We start from the raw sequence: 19,772 nt of genomic DNA on the forward strand, positions 1-19,772 counted from the left end.
TTGAGATACGCTTCTCGATACGATGCTTGTTGGAACAGAATGTCTCATGTACAATAGCATTCACAAAAGCTTAATACAACGATAATCAATAATTCCAAAGAATCACCCGAAGATAATCACATACAGCATATTCCATTTAGTAAAACTAGAAGCATCGAGGATACAACAAAATAGGTACACGATTCCTGATCCAAGAAAGCAAGGCCCAAAAAGGGGCATATCTACTGAGCTAAAAGAAGCCAAGAAACATCTCACGGAAGAATTTGAAATGAAATTGCACAAATAGGGGGAAGCTTTGGGCGTAGTTGTCTGAGGTTCAATCCTATGCCTCCTAGGGCCGCGTGGCCTGGACATTCAATCCCCGTTATACGAAAAGCGCATTGTAGCATCAACCTAATAAGAACATTCTTTCAAGTACCATCTCCTTAGACCATCGAGATTCGAAGAATTTGAATATTACGCCGGCGTAGAGGGTAGGGTAAACGTCCTTTCGAGAGCCTGTTCGATACTTCTTCGGTCGAGCCGATTATTCTGCTTCCTTGCGAGCGCTGCTTTTGACGGTGACTCATCTGTTGCAGACTCCCTTGATCCTCGATTATAAGTTTTCATAATGGGCTCAGTGTCCGGAATCTGCCCTCGTGCTGACATGCGGACTGGTGTGTTTCCTGGTAGCTCGACATGTCTGGAAGCATTCAGTAGCTTCGCGGGCGCCGTTCTTACAGTTACTGTCACTGTTGACTGCTTCCTTGGTGTCTTTGCAAGTCCTTCTGAGGGTTCCTGGTTGGATTTAGCGGCCGAAGCTTCAGGTGTAGGGCCTGTCATCTCTTTGTAGACCCAAAGACAGAGAATCAGTAAGGACTGGATTTTCCGGATGCCATTTGGGTGGACAATATTTCCAATCACAGGGATACATTCCATGATAAATGATATGACAGCCAGGATGCAGATAAAGTTGAAGAGTGGCAATGACATCGGCAAAGCCTGCTCGGGTGCTTTTCTTGTTGCTTCTTCCAATTCTGGATCTTCTAGCTCTGGGTCTTCTGATTCAATCTCTGCTTCAGTCCAGGCTTTCCAGCCTGCTCGAAGGCATCCGCGACACGCCTCAAGACCAGGATCTCTTTCGCAGTTCGAATCCAGGCATTGAAAGTAGTTGTCGTAGTAGTTCTTATCCTTCAACATGTCAAGCCGTCTGACCCAGAATGGTAGAAGTTCACCGTCGCTATCATATGGTTTGCAGCGCTCGAGCCACTGTGCCCAGAACTCAAGAGTCTCACGGGCAATCTCCTTTTCTCCCCGAAAATATTCCGTATGGTCCGTTTTGCAAGAGTCACACCTAAACCGCTCATTCATGAAGTATAACTCTTTCTGTGCGATCTTTTCCAGGCGTACGTACTCACGGAGTGGAAACTGGGGGAAGGATTTGGCTGTCCAACCCTCAAGATTGCAGTCACGAACCTGGTTAGCCACACGTTGTCTTATTCTGGCTGTTTGAGAGCTTCCAATCTTAAAACGCCCTGTTTTCTCACGGTGATCTTCAAGCAGGTATGCATGTCCGACATTTTTCTTTTCGTCTGCAGAAAGCCCTCGTTTGATGCGTTCGCTCATGCTAGTAACCGTCTCCCAGGTGCTGTTCAGCATTGGGGATGGGCTGTTTTTCGTGGCCACCGGGCTCCGGCGCGGTGTTTCTGGGTTGGTGGAAGATTTGCGGCTGGAGGCGGACTTGTTTTCCTGAACTCGAGTTGGGATTTCGGTTGTTTCTTCGTTATATATTTGTCGCGAGTGATCTTGTGCATGTGAATGATGTTCAACCACCAATAGTTCCTCCTGGTCTATCTCCATCTCTTGGTGGACATAGCGCACGGTGTCAGTGTTGGCGTCTGTTTCCTGACAATCCATTTGATTCCTGTCCGACAAGAACGGACTGGTCTCAACTAAATCAACGATTTCGATCGTTCTGGAGTTGATTTGGATCGGTGGGGAGTGATTGCGAGGCTCGTCGCTGGGGGTGTCATCCGTTGATTTGTCGGAGGCGTCATCCTCGATTTCTATGGCCTGAGGAGTCAGGGGCCTCTTTGGGGCATCATCTACCAAGCCTCGTAATGTGGTTGATGTGCCGGAAGAACAAGTTTGCGCCATCTGGAAGTGATGATAAAATATCCAACAGAGCAAAAGCGAATAGTAGGAAAAAAGAAACAGTCGGAACAAAGATTCAATTATTCCACAACAGGGCAAACAAAATATACTCGATATGAATCAAAATAAAACCAATCAGGCGTATATAAGAGAGGACAAGACAAAATAAGAAAAAAAGCCTGTACAAACCAACAGGCAAATCGCAGGGCGAACAACACTTGAGCAAGAATCAAATAAAAAAAAAAAAAACAAAAAAAAAACCAGAAACCACGCGGTTTCTAGCCACCCATATATAGACCGGCTTACCCGCCAGTACTCCCCAAGTCTTCTAAGCTACCACCACCTAGACCGGGGTGATATGTCGTAGCCTGCCTCGAGGTTTCGCATTCATCCAGACCCTTGCAAGCGCGACGGGGATCACTTCAGCCCCCGCACAGCCGCGCGCAACAACATGCCGTGCAAGTGTCCAGCAGAGATGAACAGAAATTCCTGTCGAGTCATTATTGCTGGGCAATAAGTTACTTGAACTTGTGCTTTCCACAGCAGGAGCTGAATCAGCCTGCAGAATTACCGGGGACAGTTGATCGGTCGTGGTGAGATGGTTGCAGAAGAAACAGTACCATGCTCAACACAAGACCCGTCTACCCGTGTCCTGAGGTCGTAGGCCCCTCGTGCCAAGCGCAGGACAGCATGTCCCACGAGGGGAAAGGGAGGCTTAGTCGGTGGAAAAAGGTACTATGACGCCCTATTGATCGCGCCGGTGCCTGGAACTTGATGCAACGGTCTCCAGGATGGGTATGGCACACGGCGCTAATGCGGAGCGTCCAATTATCAGTCATGAGCCTGCCTGCGAGTGTGGCTGGTGGTATGTAGCGGGTCAGGAGGATGGTAAGTTGACATGGGAGGTGAGCACTACCCACGCAAGTTGACTGCGGCAATGTGACTAACTAGGGACGGACTGATTATTTATCTCCGAACCGGGGTATCTGCTATCGAGACTCGGTAGGATTGCGTATCCACTTATTCTAGATTAGATATTTGAATATGATGATAAGATGGGATGAAATGGCTTCAGCGAAGGGATAGGAAGGATGGTGTACAGGATAGAACGAAGAGAGATGAAGCATCTGGACTAGAGAAGACAGTTAACGCGTTATTCTACCATAGACATCAGGGTAAAAATGCACTAATTTAAACGGTTTCTCGTACAAGCGGGTCCTATAGCTCAGTCGGTTAGAGCGTGGTGCTAATAACGCCAAGGTCGCGAGTTCGACCCTCGTTGGGACCATCTTTTTGTTATTTTTTTTGCCCGGCCTGCTTCGGCGATCCTTGATTTACCGCCGCCGCCGTAGCCCATATAAGTGTTTTTAACACCCAGCACGTTCCAAAAGTTGTTCGTCTGTCCCATTCAATTTTTCAAATAATTCCAGCCATGCATTTACTTGTTAATCTACGCCTAAAGATCCCTGTCCACGCTCCCTACTGAATATTTTTGGATCTTTATGATACGGAGTACAAAGGCACCTGACCTAGTCCAAAGACACAATTCTAACGAACCAAAAAAAAAAAAAAGAAACGTTCAAAAAAAGGCACAGGGTAGATACTACCTGCCAGCCTACAAATGGATATTAATAACGCAAAACACTCATTACACATAAACCCTCTCTTCCCTCTAGACACCAACCAACACAGCCCAACCATACCATCAGCCAACCCAAGAAGACAGCCAGAACGACAAGACAACAGCATGATCTGCTATGCGACGCTTAGCCTAGCCCACTAACCACCTTCACATCACATCATGATCAACATGTCCCTGTCCCGTCTGTCCGATCTACACCCATTCATTGATTAGCCTCATCTCATCTCACACCATCCATCATGATACCCCAATCCCAAAATGCGAACAACTTACCATCTATCCCATCCTATACCATCCCATGCATACCATCCCAGTCAATAGCATATCGATCCATCTCATCTCACATAACCGTACAAATACAACAATCACACTCCTCGTCTCCACAATCGCACCCGAAACAAGGTTTCTGGACCGTCTTGATCGGCTTCTTGATAGACGAGCCGGAGGCCGATGACGGGAGGGTGAAGTTAACTGGAGAGGAGAAGGTGGAGGTGCCCATTATGATTTGATTTTGGTTGATTTGATTTGATTTGTTTCAGTTGATTGATCGATTTGTATGGATGGTAGACGGTAGGATTCAAGAAGAGAGACAGATGGATCGGTCGGTCGGTCGGTCGGTCAGGACGATAGGATTGGATTTGAGTTGGATGGATGAATGGACAAGGACGTAGGGCGTAGGTAATATAGGTGCCTGAACCGAGGTTGGAGCTAGAGAATGAGATGGATATTGTTAATCACACGCTTCGAGGACCACAGCAGGTACAACAGAGGACAAAACTGAAACAAAGACCAGAGAGCGGAGAGGTAATAAATAGAAACTTACAGTTGGGTGCGATCAGACCGAAAGATGGAAAAGTGAGGCATGAAGAAGTCGGTCTGGGGCAGGAGAAAGAGGAAAGGCAGACGACGTCAGAGCCAAGGAACGGCAAGTGGAGATCTCAGCCACCGTTGGATGCCTCGGGTCCGATTTATGGCCGTTTGAGAAAGATGCGAATCAAACTACACAATTTTATGAAGTCAAGGGAAAGAAAAGTCAAAGTGAAAAATATCATCAATCCAATGTGCACAGTAAAATACTATGTACAACTTTTGTTCTGTTCATAAATCATCCCATACATCCCTTTTCTATCATATCGCGCACTTCGCAAGGGAGCTGGACCTTCCATGCGCGCCGGGGTATCGTCTAAGAGTTATCCGTAATTCCTTCCAGTTTTTGAAAACATGTCCCATCTATCCGTGCATTATAATTTTAATTTTTTTTTTTTCGAGTCGTCAAGCCATTAGTTACCCGGGGGTACGCTGCAATTTACAGCTGCTCAGCCCAGGGAGCAGCGCCGGGCTGCATCTGGTTCAGCCACTTGACAAGCTCGATGAGCTCGGCACGGCGCTCGTCCTCGAGCTGGTCCTGGTCACCGCACAAGACGGACTGAAAGATGGGCAGGAACTGAGGAGTAAGCTCCCGGACGGTAGGGTCCTCCCACTTGTACAGTTGACAGATCATGCGGTACAGAGGGTCGTTCTCCTCATAGTCGTTCTTCAGGGGCAGAAGGCTGACAAGAGCGGGAAGAACCTCCTTGAGAGGGATGCTCTCGCGGTGACGCAGGATCATGCGGCTGAGACAGCCGGTGGCATTATCCTGAAGGCGGGAGACGTTCTGGTTCAAGCACGACTCGAGGCGGCTGAGGATGGTGGGGTACTCCTTGACGATCTCGGCATCCGCGTTGGAATGCTCGACGAGACGGCCAACGGCGTAGGCAGCGTTGGACTTGGTCTGGGGGTCCTCATCACCCAGGCGGTGCACCAGAAGCTTGAGGAATCCAGGGGTGTACTGGGTAGAAGCGGCACCCATACCGTTGATGCACTCAGCGAGAACACCGACGGCGGTAGCACGCTCAAGAGACTCGGAGCTGCCAGCGTAGCGGAGGATGGTCTTCTCGAACATCTTCCACAGCTCGGCGAAGCTCTGGCCAAGAGCGGCAGCCATGCCAGACACGACGTCAAGACCGGTGTCGACGACAACCCAGTCGAACTCCGAAGTCTCCTCGCCGGCCTCGAGGGTCTCTTCCTCGGGACCGAACTCAAGCTGGCAGGGGTGCTGCTTGGTGATGATATCGGTGATCATCTGGATGACGTTGTGCAGAGTGGTCTCGTTAGCAATGAGAGAGGGACCGCAGTAGCGGAGGTTCTCAGCCATGTTGCGGTTGATGTCGGCAACGGTAGCCCTAGGTGTTCATCTGGTTAGCAACCCGAAGGACCATAATCATCAAGAACACGAAAGTATCAAAATTTTCTCAGGAGTAGATTAATCGTCGTTCGCATCAACCACGTTTTTTACGTGTCTGAGTGAGCTGGGTAAAACGAATGTGTTCATCATCGAAAATTGACCCGCATTGAAGAGGCTAGAGTTGTTCAAGGGGTGCGGGGGAAAACAAAAAAGGAAAATATGAAATACATACTTGTCATCTTCCTCAGTCCACATCTTGACGGTGGCAGTCATGAGGATTTCACCGAACTTCTTAACTTCCTTGGCAGGCTCAACCTGCAAGGGAAGACCGGGCTGCCATTTGGCCATCTGGCCGTTCTCCTCGGCGTACGCGAACAGCATAGCGTAGGAGCGGTGCATGGTGCTGATGGTGCTCTTGCGCACACCCTCGTAAGGGTGGTCGGCAAGGGGCAGAACCGCCTCGACGGTCTTCTCGAAGTAGGGCAGGTAGGCAGACTTGGTGTGGGTAACCAGGTCACCGATGACCTCGACGGCAATCTCCTTCTCGAGAGACAAGGGGGTGGTGGCCGTGATGTCATCCCAGGCGTCTTCATCCTCCTCGTCGACATCAACGTCCTCGATACCACCGTCCTCACCGACCGGCTCGTCGTCGTCAGCGCTTGCGACCTTGACCTTGCGGCCGGCAATGGTAACCTCCTGACCGACAAGGTCCTTGGCGGCCTCACCCAACGAGACGTCAAGGTCATCCTCGTCCTGCTCAAGGCAGTCGAACAGGCCCTTGACAACACCGTCCAGGAAGGGACCGAAGTGCTCGACGTACACCTTGGCCATAGCACCCCAGAAGATGTAGGTGCTCTCCTTGAGACGGGAGTGTCCAAGGTGGAGAGCCTCCTCGGTAGCGCGCATGAGGGGCTCAACGTAGGGCTGGTAGCGCTCAGGTCCGGCAGCACCAGCCATCTCGCCCATGGCGTCGGTCACGCTGGCACGCAGATCCAGCTCCTCCTCGCTGTCCTTGACGGTGGCGAACTCCTGCAGCAGGTGCATCGATTCATCAAAGAAAGGTAGGAAAGAGTCACCAGCGGAGGAGGCCAGAGAGCCAAGAGCACCGGCGGCCAATCCCTTGATTCTGAAATCGGGGTGCTGGAAGAGCTTGTGCAGAATGGGAACAAGTTCACCCTGGTAGGGAGCAACATCCTTCTCGTCCAAACCGTCAACGACGGCGTCGATGGCGCTGATGCCGGCCTTCATGATGTCAACGGTCGGGCCGTCCTCCTCACCCTTGTACTCCTGCATGGCGCTGGCCAAGTTCTGGAAGAGCAAAGGCATGAGCTTCTCGTGCTCCTGGCTCAGGTCCTCGGCCAAGTCGTCGGCCAAGCGGGCCACGGCGTGCAGCGAAGCCTGGCGAACCTTGGGCTCGGGATCAGCGAGCAGCTGCAGAACCATGGGGAAGATCTCGCGCATCTGGGTGCTGATGAAGTCGGGAGCGCCCTCAACACACATTCCCAGGGCCATGATACCGGCCCGACGGTAGTCGGGGTCCTGGCTGCTGAAGTACTGGCCCAGGGAGTGGAGAAGGGGCACGACAACCTGGCTCGGGGGCAGACTCTGAGCGAGCATGTCGAGCAGACCCAGAGCGGAACGAGCAGGGGTGATGTCATCATCCTGGGAGGAAGTGTCGCCGAGCTCGGTGACGATGTGCAGAGCAGTGCGGGTGAGCTGCTCACCGATACGCATACCCTGGATCTTCATCTTACGGTACTGCACGCACTGCATCAGGAAGCTGATGGCCTGGGTACGGGTGTCCTCCTCGACCTGAGTGTTGGCAGCAATCTCGTTCATGAAGACAACGAGGTCCTTGAGATGAACGGTCATGAGAGCGGGGTCGCATCCCAGAAGGGTCTGGAAGACCTCGAAGGCCTGCATGATACGCTCCTCGTTGTTCTGGTCGATAGAATCCTTGAGCACAGCGACCATAGAAGGCAGGATCTCCTGGAAAGACCGCACGGGGCCCATGTCCTCCTCGGAATCGAGGTGCATGGCAAGCTTGCTCAGGGCAAGCAGAGTGTTGATGCGGACCTCCTCGCTTTCGGGGTCGCGGATGGTCTTGCTGAACAGATTGAACAAATCCTGGAACTTCTCCTCGAAGCCCTCGCCGAGCGTCTCAAGGATGGTGAACAGAATGTAGATGGCCACGGCACGCTCGTCCTTGTTACCACTGTTGCCGGCCTGCACCAGGAAGTTGGGCAGCTCAGCCCACTCGCCGTCGTTCAGGTCAACGCGGGCAATAGCCGAGATAACACGAGCGATCGAGTGGCGGACAAGGGGGGGAGCCTCGCCCATCGTGGAACGGAGCAGCTGCTCACGGATCTGAGGCTTCTGGCCGGCGGGAATCGACACCCAGTGCTTGTTCACCAAGCCACGGCCCTCAACAGCGGCGAGCTGTCGCAGGTTCGCGTCCTCATGGCTGGTCGTGATCTGGATGAGGAGAACGAGGGATTCAGGCTTGTTATAAAACTCGCGCTGAAGGATGCCGGTGGCTTCCTTGACGTTTCCCTGAGCAGCTGAAAAAGGTCGACGTTAGTACCAGGGGATGAGACAAAGTCGACAGGCAAGTGTAATTCTCACCCAGGAAAGTCAGGGGACTCACGATTCAAGACGATCTGAAGCTGCGTCAAAAACTTCTGCTGATCCATGATTGGAGACACTTAATCAAGATATTTCCAAAGATCAAGTAGGCAGAAAAAAATTCTGCAACGTGGGGTTATTCCCAGGCCCTCACTGAATAAACAGAGGCTCCTGTACTGGAATGAATGAGCTGTCTGCACGAAGACAGGCAGCTCAAAGGGTATCACTAAAAACAAAAGAAAGAGATAAAAACAGGAAAGAAAAAAAAAAGGAGGAATGAGAAGAGAAGAAAGGAGAAGGGGGAAGGGAGGAAGAATAAGAAGAAAAAGAAGTGGAGGGGGGAGAGATGAAAAAAAACCAAAGGAAAAAAGTTTAGGGAGAATCCGCTTTTTTTTTTTTTTTCTTTCTCCCTTTCATTTCTCTTCTAGCGCGGTCGAGGTTCACGTGTGGTCGCTGCCCAACCGCGACTCCGCGATTCTCTTCGCCCGTCCCCACCGCGCACACTGAATAATTCACCCTGGAATGTTGCATGTTGTTTCTGAGGACTTAGGGCTGTCCTATGCCTTTCCTGGTAGGTTCTCACAATATCTCTCCTCACACTAGTTAATTGTCTTTCTTTTCTTTTCTTCGTGATCAATATAATCTCGGTAAACAGGGGGTTTCGAATTAGTTGGGTATAGTCCCTGTAGTACTACTCTCCTGTTTACAGTCTAGCGGGCTTAATTGGAACTATTAATTGACCCAAACCGAAGAAATCCCTCAGCCCGACATAAAATTCACCGGACCAGGCCGTTTCCCTGGGAAAGTTTATGACGATTTACCCGCGTAGGCTAGAAGTGGCTAATTGTCTCCAAACAAACAGTAAAAACTATACAAAACGCGACTATTTGCTCTGGTGGCTACAGTTCCTGTCTGGAGTAGTGGTATACGACGTCATTCGTACACAGCAAGGGGAGCGGTAAGAAAATTCAATCTCATATTAGAAACAAATGGAAGCAATCCGCAAACTATGACGGTTGCCATGATTACCAAACGCCGTTTCGATCCATAAAACTCCGGCTGTGATTCGCGACAGTCCCCATAATATTGTGCTAGCCAAGAGAGGTGGGTCTAGTGGACTGACTCTTCCGAGGGTTGAACGCGCAGAAAAGTAGTGTCATTAGTCGATCGGTCCATAAAACGTGAAAATCACCAGATTATATCTAGGTGTACTCCGTAAACAGCGACGGTCCTCAGTGAAGATCCGTCTCTATCTTAGTATTCCTCGGAATCGTATCCGTCGTCAACCAGCAGGGAACGATAGCCCCGGGACGCAAGATTCTCTTCTAGACCTCCGTCGGATCCAGGGTCGGAATATCCTAGGATAAAAATTAGTACGCGGCTCTAGGTTCTGGATATGTTGTAGCAAAGAAGCTCAAGAAGACTTACCCTCTCCGCCAAAGTAGCTGAGCGCTACCGGTAGGAAGATGAGCGCATGGGTCGCCGCAAACAAGATCAGCGCCAACCACACTCGGAAGTAATAGATCTCGAAGATTTTACTCCGAGTAAAAGCCAGGACGCACACGCCCAACAGCTTGGTGACGGTAATACCACTGAAGACACTACCACCGACATTGACCAGAGCCGTCCACGCTCGGGCATCTTTGCCCCGGAACTTGGTGGGCGCCTTCTCCAGAATAGCCTTGGAGGGGAACATGAAGGCGCGAGCAATATGCGCGCAAAATTCCACCCCGATGCCAACACAGATGATCAAGTTCACCAGCGACACGGCGTTCAACGACACGCCGGCGATGGCCATGGATCCGATGACATCTACCACGATCATAACGACCGTCACCGTGACCACCGCTCCCGTGGCCGCGGATCCTAGAACCGTAGATGTGATGGCGAATATGATGGCAACTGCGAAACCAAGGAGTGTGCCCGTCAGTTGCACAATCGATACATATTGATCGAAGAAGATATAAGCTTTGGAGTATGGGAATACGTCGATGCCATGTTCCTTGGAAATGTCGTCTGCGATGCGACGAGCAGCTTTGTAGGAGTTGATGAAGTCTTCCTGGTTCCTGAGAGGCGTGTGCGAGGTTCTAAAATGGCTCGCATTAGTCATGGCCCGTTTGGGGTCGACGACAAGGGCATCACTGTAGGGCGCCTTTCCTCCCAAGGGACACGAGGCGTCGGTGGGGGAGTCAAGCCATTTCTCAACGTAATAGACAAACTCGGCGCCCTCTGGCATGCCATAAAGAGAGATGTTCCATGGTTGGCTTCTGTCTTCGAAACAAAGCTTGTCACCCTCCTTACAGCAGTCCTGTTGGGGGTTGAGCCAGTAGAAGAAATCATCAATCCAGCTGGCAGTCGATCCAGAGATGTAAGAGACTTCAGGCCGTTTGGATTCTTGTTCCAGAACGAAGGGGAGCGAAAACTCCTCGCAGGTGGTAAACCGCCCACAGAGCTGTTGTTGATGGCTTCGTTCGGTCACGTTGACATCTCGCGTCACAAAATAAACTGGAGGACCGCTTCCGAAATAGGCATCCAAATCATTGAAATATTGGATCAAATAGGAGTCGCTTGGAAGAGCAATGCGTTGATCTAACCCAAGCGCAACCTCGGGAATCAGAGCCAAGCCAGCCGTCAGAATTCCCAAGAACAAGATCACAATCAACACCTTGATTCTGCGACCGAAAAGTTGCGGTGCGTAGACCTGCCGGATAAACCTCTGCAATATGCCCTCTCCGTCCTGGTCGTCGAAGAGTTGATCGTCGGTCAAGCCAGAATGTGCCTTGCGCACGGTCAAGCATGGAATGCAATCCGCGCGAAGACTCTCAACCCGTCTTTGGTTCAAGGCGAGCACAGATAAAAACATGGTGATTTGTAGAAGAGCATTGATAAAGACAGCTCCCGCGGCATAGACGGCAAAGTTTTTCACAGCAGGCATTCCAACGAAGGCGCCAAGGGCGAATGCAAATGTTTCCGTGATGGCTGAGAGAAAAATACTAGGGCCGATCCGGCCCGCCGCCCGGGCAATTCGCTCATCAATCTCCTCATCCGGGTGGCTGATGTTGATGCGCTCAAATTCATGAACTATCAAGAATATATTGTCCACTCCGACAGCCAGAACCAGGAAGGGGATGACCTCCGCGATGATCAAAGTCACTTTAACCCCTGCAGCAGAGAAAAGGCCGACTGAAGCAGAAACAGACATCAAGACGATAAGGATTCCGACAATGCCCAATGTGAACTTCGACTGGACCAGGGCGTTGGCAGGGTTCACAAGCAGGGATCTCCAGGTCACAGTAACCGAGCCCAAGGCGAAAGAGGCATATATAAACATAATGATATAGCTGATGACAATAATCTTCGCATCAGTGTTGGTTGACTTATTGAGTTCTTGCTCAACGCTGATTTCAGTGTTGAAAGAGACGCGGAGACCACGTTCCTTGGCTTCTTCTTGCACCACGTCAAAAATACGCTTGAAGCTATCTTCCCAGTCAATGGCGTTTGCCTCGCCTTCGGTGCCTTGGGCGTAATTGTTCACAACCCAGGTGGAAACAATGGCTTGTGCATCCAAGACATTTCCCGATTCTTCATAGCCACCCAGCAGCATCTCAGGTCTGAGGGGCTGACTGAAATCTGGAAGGCAGCTCACGTCACCGGGAGACTCCGCGCAATGCTTCAGCCGATCCTCCCAAGTATCGGGGTCGAGGTTCGATACCGACCCACCAAAGTAACCTGTCAGAGATTGGATTACACAAGCGTCGCCCGTGGGCTTGAAGCATACATCATCCAATATAAGCTCGCGTTCCAGCGAAATCATCCGACGAACGCGAGACTCGACATCAAACCACCAGCTCAAGGTATCATAATTGAGAACGCGACCATCTCCGTCCTCGGTACTGTTGACCACGAAAGCCTGTTCGGCCCGGTAAAAAGGACCAAAATTGGTATCGAAGTATTCCTTCTCTTGGTAAGCAGCCGAGCTGGGGCTGACCCAGAGTCGTACAGGGTCCGTCTCAACGGAAAACCTCAGCCAGCCGAGGCTCAACAAGCCAACTACCAGAATGCTGGAAACAATGGTGATCGCAGGAAATCGAGCACACGCACCGCCAATGCGATTAAACAAGATGTCCAAAGCGGTGTTTACTTTGTATACACCACTTGGCTGTTCGAGGTAACCGCCGGCATGAACAATATCAGCTTCGTCTTCGTCGTCGCTTGGAGTCGGGTCTTGAAGGAGTCGAACCCGTTCGGGCTTGCGGTAGCGTCGCTCTCTGTACGTGAAGTAGCCGGAGAGGGCGACAACGAATAACAAAAACACAGAGTAGATGAGGATGACCGAGAACGAAAGACAGGGTAGAAGACCCACATAGCAATGATCGTCGGTTTCCACTGCCGGTAATTCCGGGCAGACAGCCGGACAGTCCACGCAAGAGCAGCGGAACGCCTCGTCGGCATCATTGCACGCCTTCGGTTTGATGGGCAACGCCTCCATGCCCTGGGGATCTGACGCGACCGGCTCGGTGTGGTAGTTAATCTGGAAGGGGCTGCCCAGCAGCTTCTTGTCTCCCAGAAACTTCACGAATTGGCTGTAGTTCTTCGCCCCGCCACCGATGAAATCGATAGCTTTCCCGCCTGACGCGCCATTCTTCACATTTTTGCAGCTGTCGTAGAATCCGCTTTGGTACTCTTCCGACCAGATGTTGTCCAACTCCGTCACCAGGTATTTTCCAGGACTTTTCTCCTCGGTTTGCGTGACGTTGACAAAGAGCGACTGATCCGGCGAGCAGGTGAACGTGCAAAAGGTGTTGAAGAAGTTCTCCTTGCATGCGGGACAAGATGCGATAATGCCCTCGGCGAGTTTCAGGTTCTTAGCCAGCGCGTCGACCTAGAATTCAGAAATTGTTAGCGCATCACTAACGGCACAATCACGCAGATGATTCAAGGTTGCTGTGCACTGCTCACCTGTTCACCCTCACAGCAGACCGGTCCTTCCTCCCACTTACTCCCACACAAGCTCACCAGCTTCTTCCTCACCGCCGCTTCTGGCTCCTTCGCAAGTCCATTGTCAGGACAAGGTAGCTCCCCTCCGAAGAATGACTGCTTTCCACATTGGCCACGAATAGCGCAGCGACCCTTCTCGTGAACCTTAGTCTCGCCCTGGGCAAAGGCTTGCGGCAGGAGGAGCAAGCCGAGGCCCGCGACGATGGGGATCGAGCGGAGTCCCCGCATCGTTAACAGGGGCGTCTACGATGATGAAACCGGCAAGATGGAGTGATATTGAAGACAGGGAAAATCATCCGAAGTTGAAACAGAGGGAATGAGGGAGCGCTGAAGTCGCGAAAACGAGAATGGGATGACGGTGGCGTCACGCAACAATGATGCTCGGAGCTCTCAGATAGCAGCCGTACTTGGCAGAATGCGCGTGATAATTCCGGGTCGAGACCGCAATCTCGACAGGGGATAAGTCGGGCAAAGCAAAACAATTAGGCTAAAATGCAGGGGACATTCATGGGTGGTTGGGTCATCGGCATCACTGTCTCGAACCCATGCGCAGCAATGGAGAGATAAGATGAAGGGAGGAGAAAGCAGGAAGAGGAGAAAAGGCGGAGACGGCAAATACGTAAGCGGAGAAGGTTGTTTGCCTGAGTGCCTCAAGACTCAAGAATCCGGGATGATCCTGTCCCGTCGGGCGCTAACGTCAGGCACTCGGTCCATCCCGACTAGACGTGCGCGAAACTGATGAACTACGGGTGCTCACGACGGCAGACTATGTAGCACTGATGAGGCTATTGGTTGCCCTGGGATTTGATTTGTATTAATTCTTGTGCAACTGTTGCGTTGTGCGGAGTAGAGCATCTGGATTCTGGTTGGTGACAGTTATATATTCTGGGCACCAGGTGGCAAGATCATGCATTCAGAAACTGTGAATGTTCCACGTAGATCGTCTTTATGGGTGGTAAATGTATATGGGAACTCTAGGCCAGGCTGCCAAGCGCTACTGGTTTTATCATTACTTTTGGATATAGAGAAAGTGCTTAAGTTATTGCTAGGTGCAATATGGGAGATACTGGCCTAGAAACAACAAACCTTCCGGGATTGACGTCCCACTATGTCAGTCTTGAACGCATAACATAGAAAATCTATAAGCTTAGCCTCATTCCCGTGATTTGTAGACGCTTTTCTGCCCACTTAGTTGTAGTTTGTGCACTGCAAACGAAGTGTTGATCCTTGCTTTGCTGTTGCAGCTGCTTTCCCGATACGGAAACGCGCTAACCTATGTAGGGTAGTTGCTGCCTTATTGCCTTGCTAAGTTGGCCGTCGTGCTTTTCCAACAACATTTGGCCTGTGTGATAAGTAGGAACAATGAAATGAACAAATTATATAATTCTTCCATTGAATACAAGAAATTGAGAGGCCAAGTGGATTTGTAAGATATCGCTGTGCCTATTTGAGCCTGGCGTCGCAAATGTTCACCCGAAAGGGAATAGCGTCATCACAAATACGGCGAGCCCTTCTCCAGACAATGACAGTCTCTGTGGGTATAAGATGGGAGATGTCTCTTTTTGAAGCGTTTGAAATATGCGAAATAACTTCTCCTTTTAAATCAATTCAAAAATTCAGGCCCTCTTGATTTTGAATTGAAAGGTGCACTCTCTCCCGAACCCACTATTATCAAAGCTAATGAAATCAGGGCTATCCAAAGAACGCCGGAAGAAATGCAAGAAACCAAAGACCATGTCATCACGTACAGAGGAGAGGTCGTCGAAAACCACCATCAAGTCCACGCCGCAGTCACCGATGCCACCGGCAAGCTCTTATACGCCGTCGGCGATCCCACACGCATAACCCTAGCCCGCTCAGCCGCCAAACCAGCGCAAGCGCTTGCGATCCTCGAGACCGGTGGCTTTGAGCAATGCGGTTTCAACGATGCAGATCTGGCGTTGATGTGTGCCTCGCATAATAGTGAAGACAAACATATCTCTCGGGTTCGTGCAATGCTCGCCAAGGTCCCTGCCACCGAAACGGATCTGCGTTGTGGCGGACACCCTGCGCTGTCGGAGACGGTGAGCCGGAATTGGATCAAGCGGGATTATACACCCACAGGAATTTGTAACAATTGCTCGGGAAAACATGCGGGTATGCTGGCTGGCTCTAAGGCGATTGGTGCTGATTTGGAAGGTTATCATCTCCCAGCTCATCCGATGCAGGTGCGGGTGAAGCACGTCGTTGAGGAACTGTGTGGGCTGGACGAGGATAAAGTGAAATGGAGCATTGATGGCTGCAACCTTCCCGTGCCAGCCTTTCCCCTGAAATACATGGCCAAGATATATGCTACGATTGCAACAGCGTTAGATGAGACAGAACGAAACCCCAACGCTTCCGAGAGGACCAAAGCTATGGTACGGATATTCCGGGCGATGGCGGATCATCCCGACCTAGTTGGTGGGGAAGGCAGGTTCTGTACCGTGCTTATGGAGGCATTTCAAGGTGATCTCATTGGCAAAATCGGAGCAGATGGTTGTTATGGAATAGGCATATGCGCTTCAGAGCAAACGAGACAGCTGGGGGCGGACGGTGCGATTGGAATCGCAGTCAAAATCGAAGACGGCAATATTGGAATTCTCTATTCAGCCGTGGCTGAAATACTCGAGCAGCTTCGGATCGGGACGGCAGACATGCGCAATAAGCTTGCAAGCTTTCACGAACCCCAAGTATTCAATACTGCTGGTGCGGTCACGGGCGGAACATCCAATTCATTCAGTATTCGAGCTGTGGGTTGAAAGATAGGCCAGAGATGGGAGTGTTCCAGGTCCCGCAAATCAAGTCGGCATGTCCAATGCACCTCATAGATAATTGAAATATTTTGGAAGATGAGCAATATGAAAAAAAGCTACAATCCTGTAAATGATGTGATTCATCACCTCGACGGAACATCCCAATGTCTGATAAAAGCCTTCATACACGCAGCAGCAGTTGAAGCCGCGTAAATCTGCCACCCTTTGCTTTTGTGGCTATCTGCATAGTCGCATACGCCCTTGATAATGACAACACTGGGGAAGTTACCCCACACCCCAGCCCCTTCCATCTCAAAGGCAATTGCTTTGGTCTCATCGGTAAGTCTATCTCGCAAGATCCCGGATTTCATGACCGAGTCTCCAGATGCGACTAAGCCGATGTGAACATTTGGCCGGTTTCTCTGGTTCTTTCGGGAGCGAGCGACAAACGAAGTTCCACCATCATGGCATTTGAGAACCTCGCAAGAAGAGACCATGGCTTTTTCGCACACTGAAGTGGTGCCATCCGTAGTCATGCAGCACGTATGACACAGTGAGAAATGCCGATGTTGGTGATGGTATGACGCAGGAAATAATTGATCTGTATCTGGCCCAGGGTAACAGAGGGAATCCTGATCCAGAGAATCCAGGTTCTCCCAGACATTGTTTTCAAGGGATGTCCTGTGATATACTGTTTCACATTTGGCAAGGATCGATCCGACCTCGGGGTTTGGTCGGCCAAGAAGATCCGCATTGGATATTTTGCGTACCATCTGACTAGTGTATTGCCTTCCAAAGTCGTACTGGATAACACCCTTGCTAATGACGACATCTCCCAACAGGATTTCTTCGTTATTCTCCGCATGTCGGGGCGCGCCGCCACATATTCCGACGAGAAACGCCAGTTTGACATTCGTAAAGCTCATAGTACATTTTGATGCAACCGTCGCTGCATTTGCCTTTCCCATGCGTGGTTGGTGCGCGACCACCACGTTATGATCACCTATGACACCGGCTGTATATGAATTTGGATCATTGGAAGCCTTTCCGTATGTATAGTAGCCTTCGTCCCAAACTTGATCAAATATTGAAATGACAGCATCTGCTTCCCTTGGGAGAGCACAAATGATTGCAATCTCGAACTCATCCCTGTTTTGTGGCTTCTTTGGGAATCGGCCATGGGCAGTGTGGTCGAGGAGCATTGTTTGATTGTATATACTTTCATCGCGGGCAGGTACATGCTCAGAGGCAACCGAGTGTTTCAATGAGTGAAGTGATACAGAATTGAAGGTGTCACCTCTTGAAATATCATCGTGTGTGGCAGAAAGTTCTCCGACATGATCGTCGCTTAAAGTCGATAATCTGCTTGCAGGTTTGTGGAAGCCATGCTTGAAATTCTGGACGTAAGATCCACCTGTTTCACAAGGATATTTTGGTCGAACCGCTGAAGGGGCCTGTTGGGATTTGACCTTGAGATAGGTTACGTTGTCCGAACCGAAGGGCTTCAATTGCTGAACCTCAGCCCAGCTCCAGTTGGCCCCGCTGACAAGGTCCTCCTCTAGAGGCCTGACTATATTTTGGTAATAGGTCTTTGCAAAATCGTGCGTAGAAAATAAGAGATCCGGGTTGGATCGAGTAAATGAAGCCAGTGAAGTGCGATCTGTGCAGAATCTTGCCGCGCGGACCATGCCGGTCCCCATGTGTAGGCGCAGCTGGCATTGTTGTAACAACTGTTTGGCCAAATCAAATGGCCGATGCTTTAAGGTGCCAAACCAAGGCTCTGTATAAAGATCCTCCAGGTCGTCTGCCAACTCAATTTGCATTAATACGATGCCCAATGCCAGAATGGTTGGAAAGGGGTGGACGCTATAGCCACGTCTAGATGATCTATTTGCAATTAGACCTGACTGAAACTTTGTTGACAGAAATAGTTTATCAAAAGAAGGCTCGGTTTGATCGTTGTCACGTCGACAAAAGATGGTAAAGTCTTCTATTGACATATGACTGTTCATCCATGGTCCTTCAAAGAGATGGAGGACTGTCCGCGCTAAAATGACTCCCAAAACTCGCTTGGTAGTGTAAGCGGGTCTGAAGCTGCTAAATAGATTTCGGAGGTCCTGGTCAACGTAATCATGCTCTGGGTGAAAGACTTCTAGTGGTCTAACAAGTTGTTGCTGATCCCACAATTGGCTTTCGCCATCGACTGTGAAATGTAGGCAGAATGGGTGCGAGTCTTCATGAGGCGTTAGACACGCAGGCGTATGGGTTTCGAGAGCACTGCTGTAGAAGCGTGAGCAGCAACAAGCTTTATGTTGGTTCCAGTCCCCACTTACCTGGGATCATGTACACATATACGACTTTCTTGAAGTAGATCTGGACCCCTCAGAACGACAAATAATCCATCACTAGTTAAACTGCCAGAGGTCCAATGTGGGTCGAGATAGAAATTGGCTTCATAGCATTCACCTAGCTTCCCATTGTGATCATGCTCATCCACATTACATGGCCAGTTGCTATGTAATACATCATGAAGAGCTGTTGAAAGACGACGAACACTGGTTGGTCCTGACATGGACGTGAGGTCAATACTGAAATCCGGATAGATTTTGTCATCTTCGTCTGTGCCAATGTCCAATCCGTCAGTTGCAAAAATAGCATCTACCGCTTCATTCCATTTTCCGATTATGGCAAGGAGTCTTTGAAGAACCTGTATGTCATTGTTGAGGAAGCCTGCCAAGTCGACCTTCTGCAAAGTGGAGCTGTGGCTGAGGTCACAAAACATCACCAATATTGGAAATGGAGACCCTATGCATTTGTTGTCTAGCTCTACCGACTTCTCTTCAGTCTTTTGAGAGCTCATCCACGAGAGAAAAGAGAAAACCGTAGACTTGTCCTTCCCTTGACCACACACTTCCCGCTGGTATGCATCCTGCACAGAACTTTCTTTTAAACTATCGCTAATCGAGCCGGCCACGGCGTTGAGAAGTTCTGCTAGTTGCCGTCGGTGAAGGAGGGCGCGGTGGATCTCGTTTGACTTGATTTCAAGGATAAGATAAGTAAAGCCCCTCTTGAGCCCTCTATAAAGTCGGGCTTGCGAAGGTGGAAGGTGGTTGATAATTTCGCTTAGCGACAACGCGGCGTCACTGACTAAATTTATCAGCTCAGAGGGCGCTTCCGGGGAGGAGTTACCCATATGTGATGATTGAGCTCGAATCGATTCCGATAATCTGAATGCCATGACATAAAGCAGTTCTTTTTCATGGCCTTGAAGCACGGATAGGGCCACAGGAGGCTCTTGATCGTAGGGTAACAATGAAGTGCGAGGGGGATTCAGACAGGCGCTTACCTGAAAAGACAACATCCTGGTCCCTGGTCA

At 50.3% G+C, this 19,772-nt stretch overlaps 5 protein-coding genes across 5 annotated transcripts; 1 reads left to right on the forward strand and 4 right to left on the reverse strand.

Annotated features, from left to right (window-relative positions):
* Positions 1-456: 456 nt before the first annotated feature.
* Positions 457-2,136, reverse strand: KD926_007708 (GIY-YIG nuclease family protein; the record flags this gene model as incomplete). The annotated part of the gene is made up of 1 exon (XM_053100586.1): positions 457-2,136. One exon carries the CDS (start codon positions 2,134-2,136, stop codon positions 457-459), a length of 1,680 nt encoding a protein of 559 aa, XP_052955746.1.
* A 2,945-nt stretch (positions 2,137-5,081) lies between these two features.
* Positions 5,082-8,692, reverse strand: KD926_007709 (putative importin beta-4 subunit; the record flags this gene model as incomplete). The annotated part of the gene is made up of 3 exons (XM_053100587.1): positions 5,082-5,997; positions 6,232-8,560; positions 8,647-8,692. 3 exons carry the CDS (start codon positions 8,690-8,692, stop codon positions 5,082-5,084), a joined length of 3,291 nt encoding a protein of 1,096 aa, XP_052955747.1.
* A 1,186-nt stretch (positions 8,693-9,878) lies between these two features.
* On the reverse strand, positions 9,879-13,850 carry ncr1 (sphingolipid transporter NCR1; the record flags this gene model as incomplete). Its single annotated transcript, XM_053100588.1, has 3 exons — positions 9,879-9,982; positions 10,053-13,506; positions 13,584-13,850. The coding sequence occupies 3 exons, from the start codon at positions 13,848-13,850 to the stop codon at positions 9,879-9,881; spliced, it is 3,825 nt and encodes a 1,274-aa protein (XP_052955748.1).
* Positions 13,851-15,337: 1,487 nt separating this feature from the next.
* On the forward strand, positions 15,338-16,402 carry KD926_007711 (asparaginase; the record flags this gene model as incomplete). Its single annotated transcript, XM_053100590.1, has 1 exon — positions 15,338-16,402. One exon carries the CDS (start codon positions 15,338-15,340, stop codon positions 16,400-16,402), a length of 1,065 nt encoding a protein of 354 aa, XP_052955749.1.
* Positions 16,403-16,539: 137 nt separating this feature from the next.
* Positions 16,540-19,589, reverse strand: KD926_007712 (uncharacterized protein; the record flags this gene model as incomplete). The annotated part of the gene is made up of 2 exons (XM_053100591.1): positions 16,540-18,676; positions 18,730-19,589. The coding sequence occupies 2 exons, from the start codon at positions 19,587-19,589 to the stop codon at positions 16,540-16,542; spliced, it is 2,997 nt and encodes a 998-aa protein (XP_052955750.1).
* Positions 19,590-19,772: the final 183 nt, after the last annotated feature.

This window comes from Aspergillus affinis, assembly GCF_023601865.1.
Source record: "Aspergillus affinis strain CMG 70 chromosome Unknown NODE_47_length_219368_cov_88_841667, whole genome shotgun sequence".
Lineage (NCBI taxonomy): Eukaryota > Fungi > Ascomycota > Eurotiomycetes > Eurotiales > Aspergillaceae > Aspergillus > Aspergillus affinis.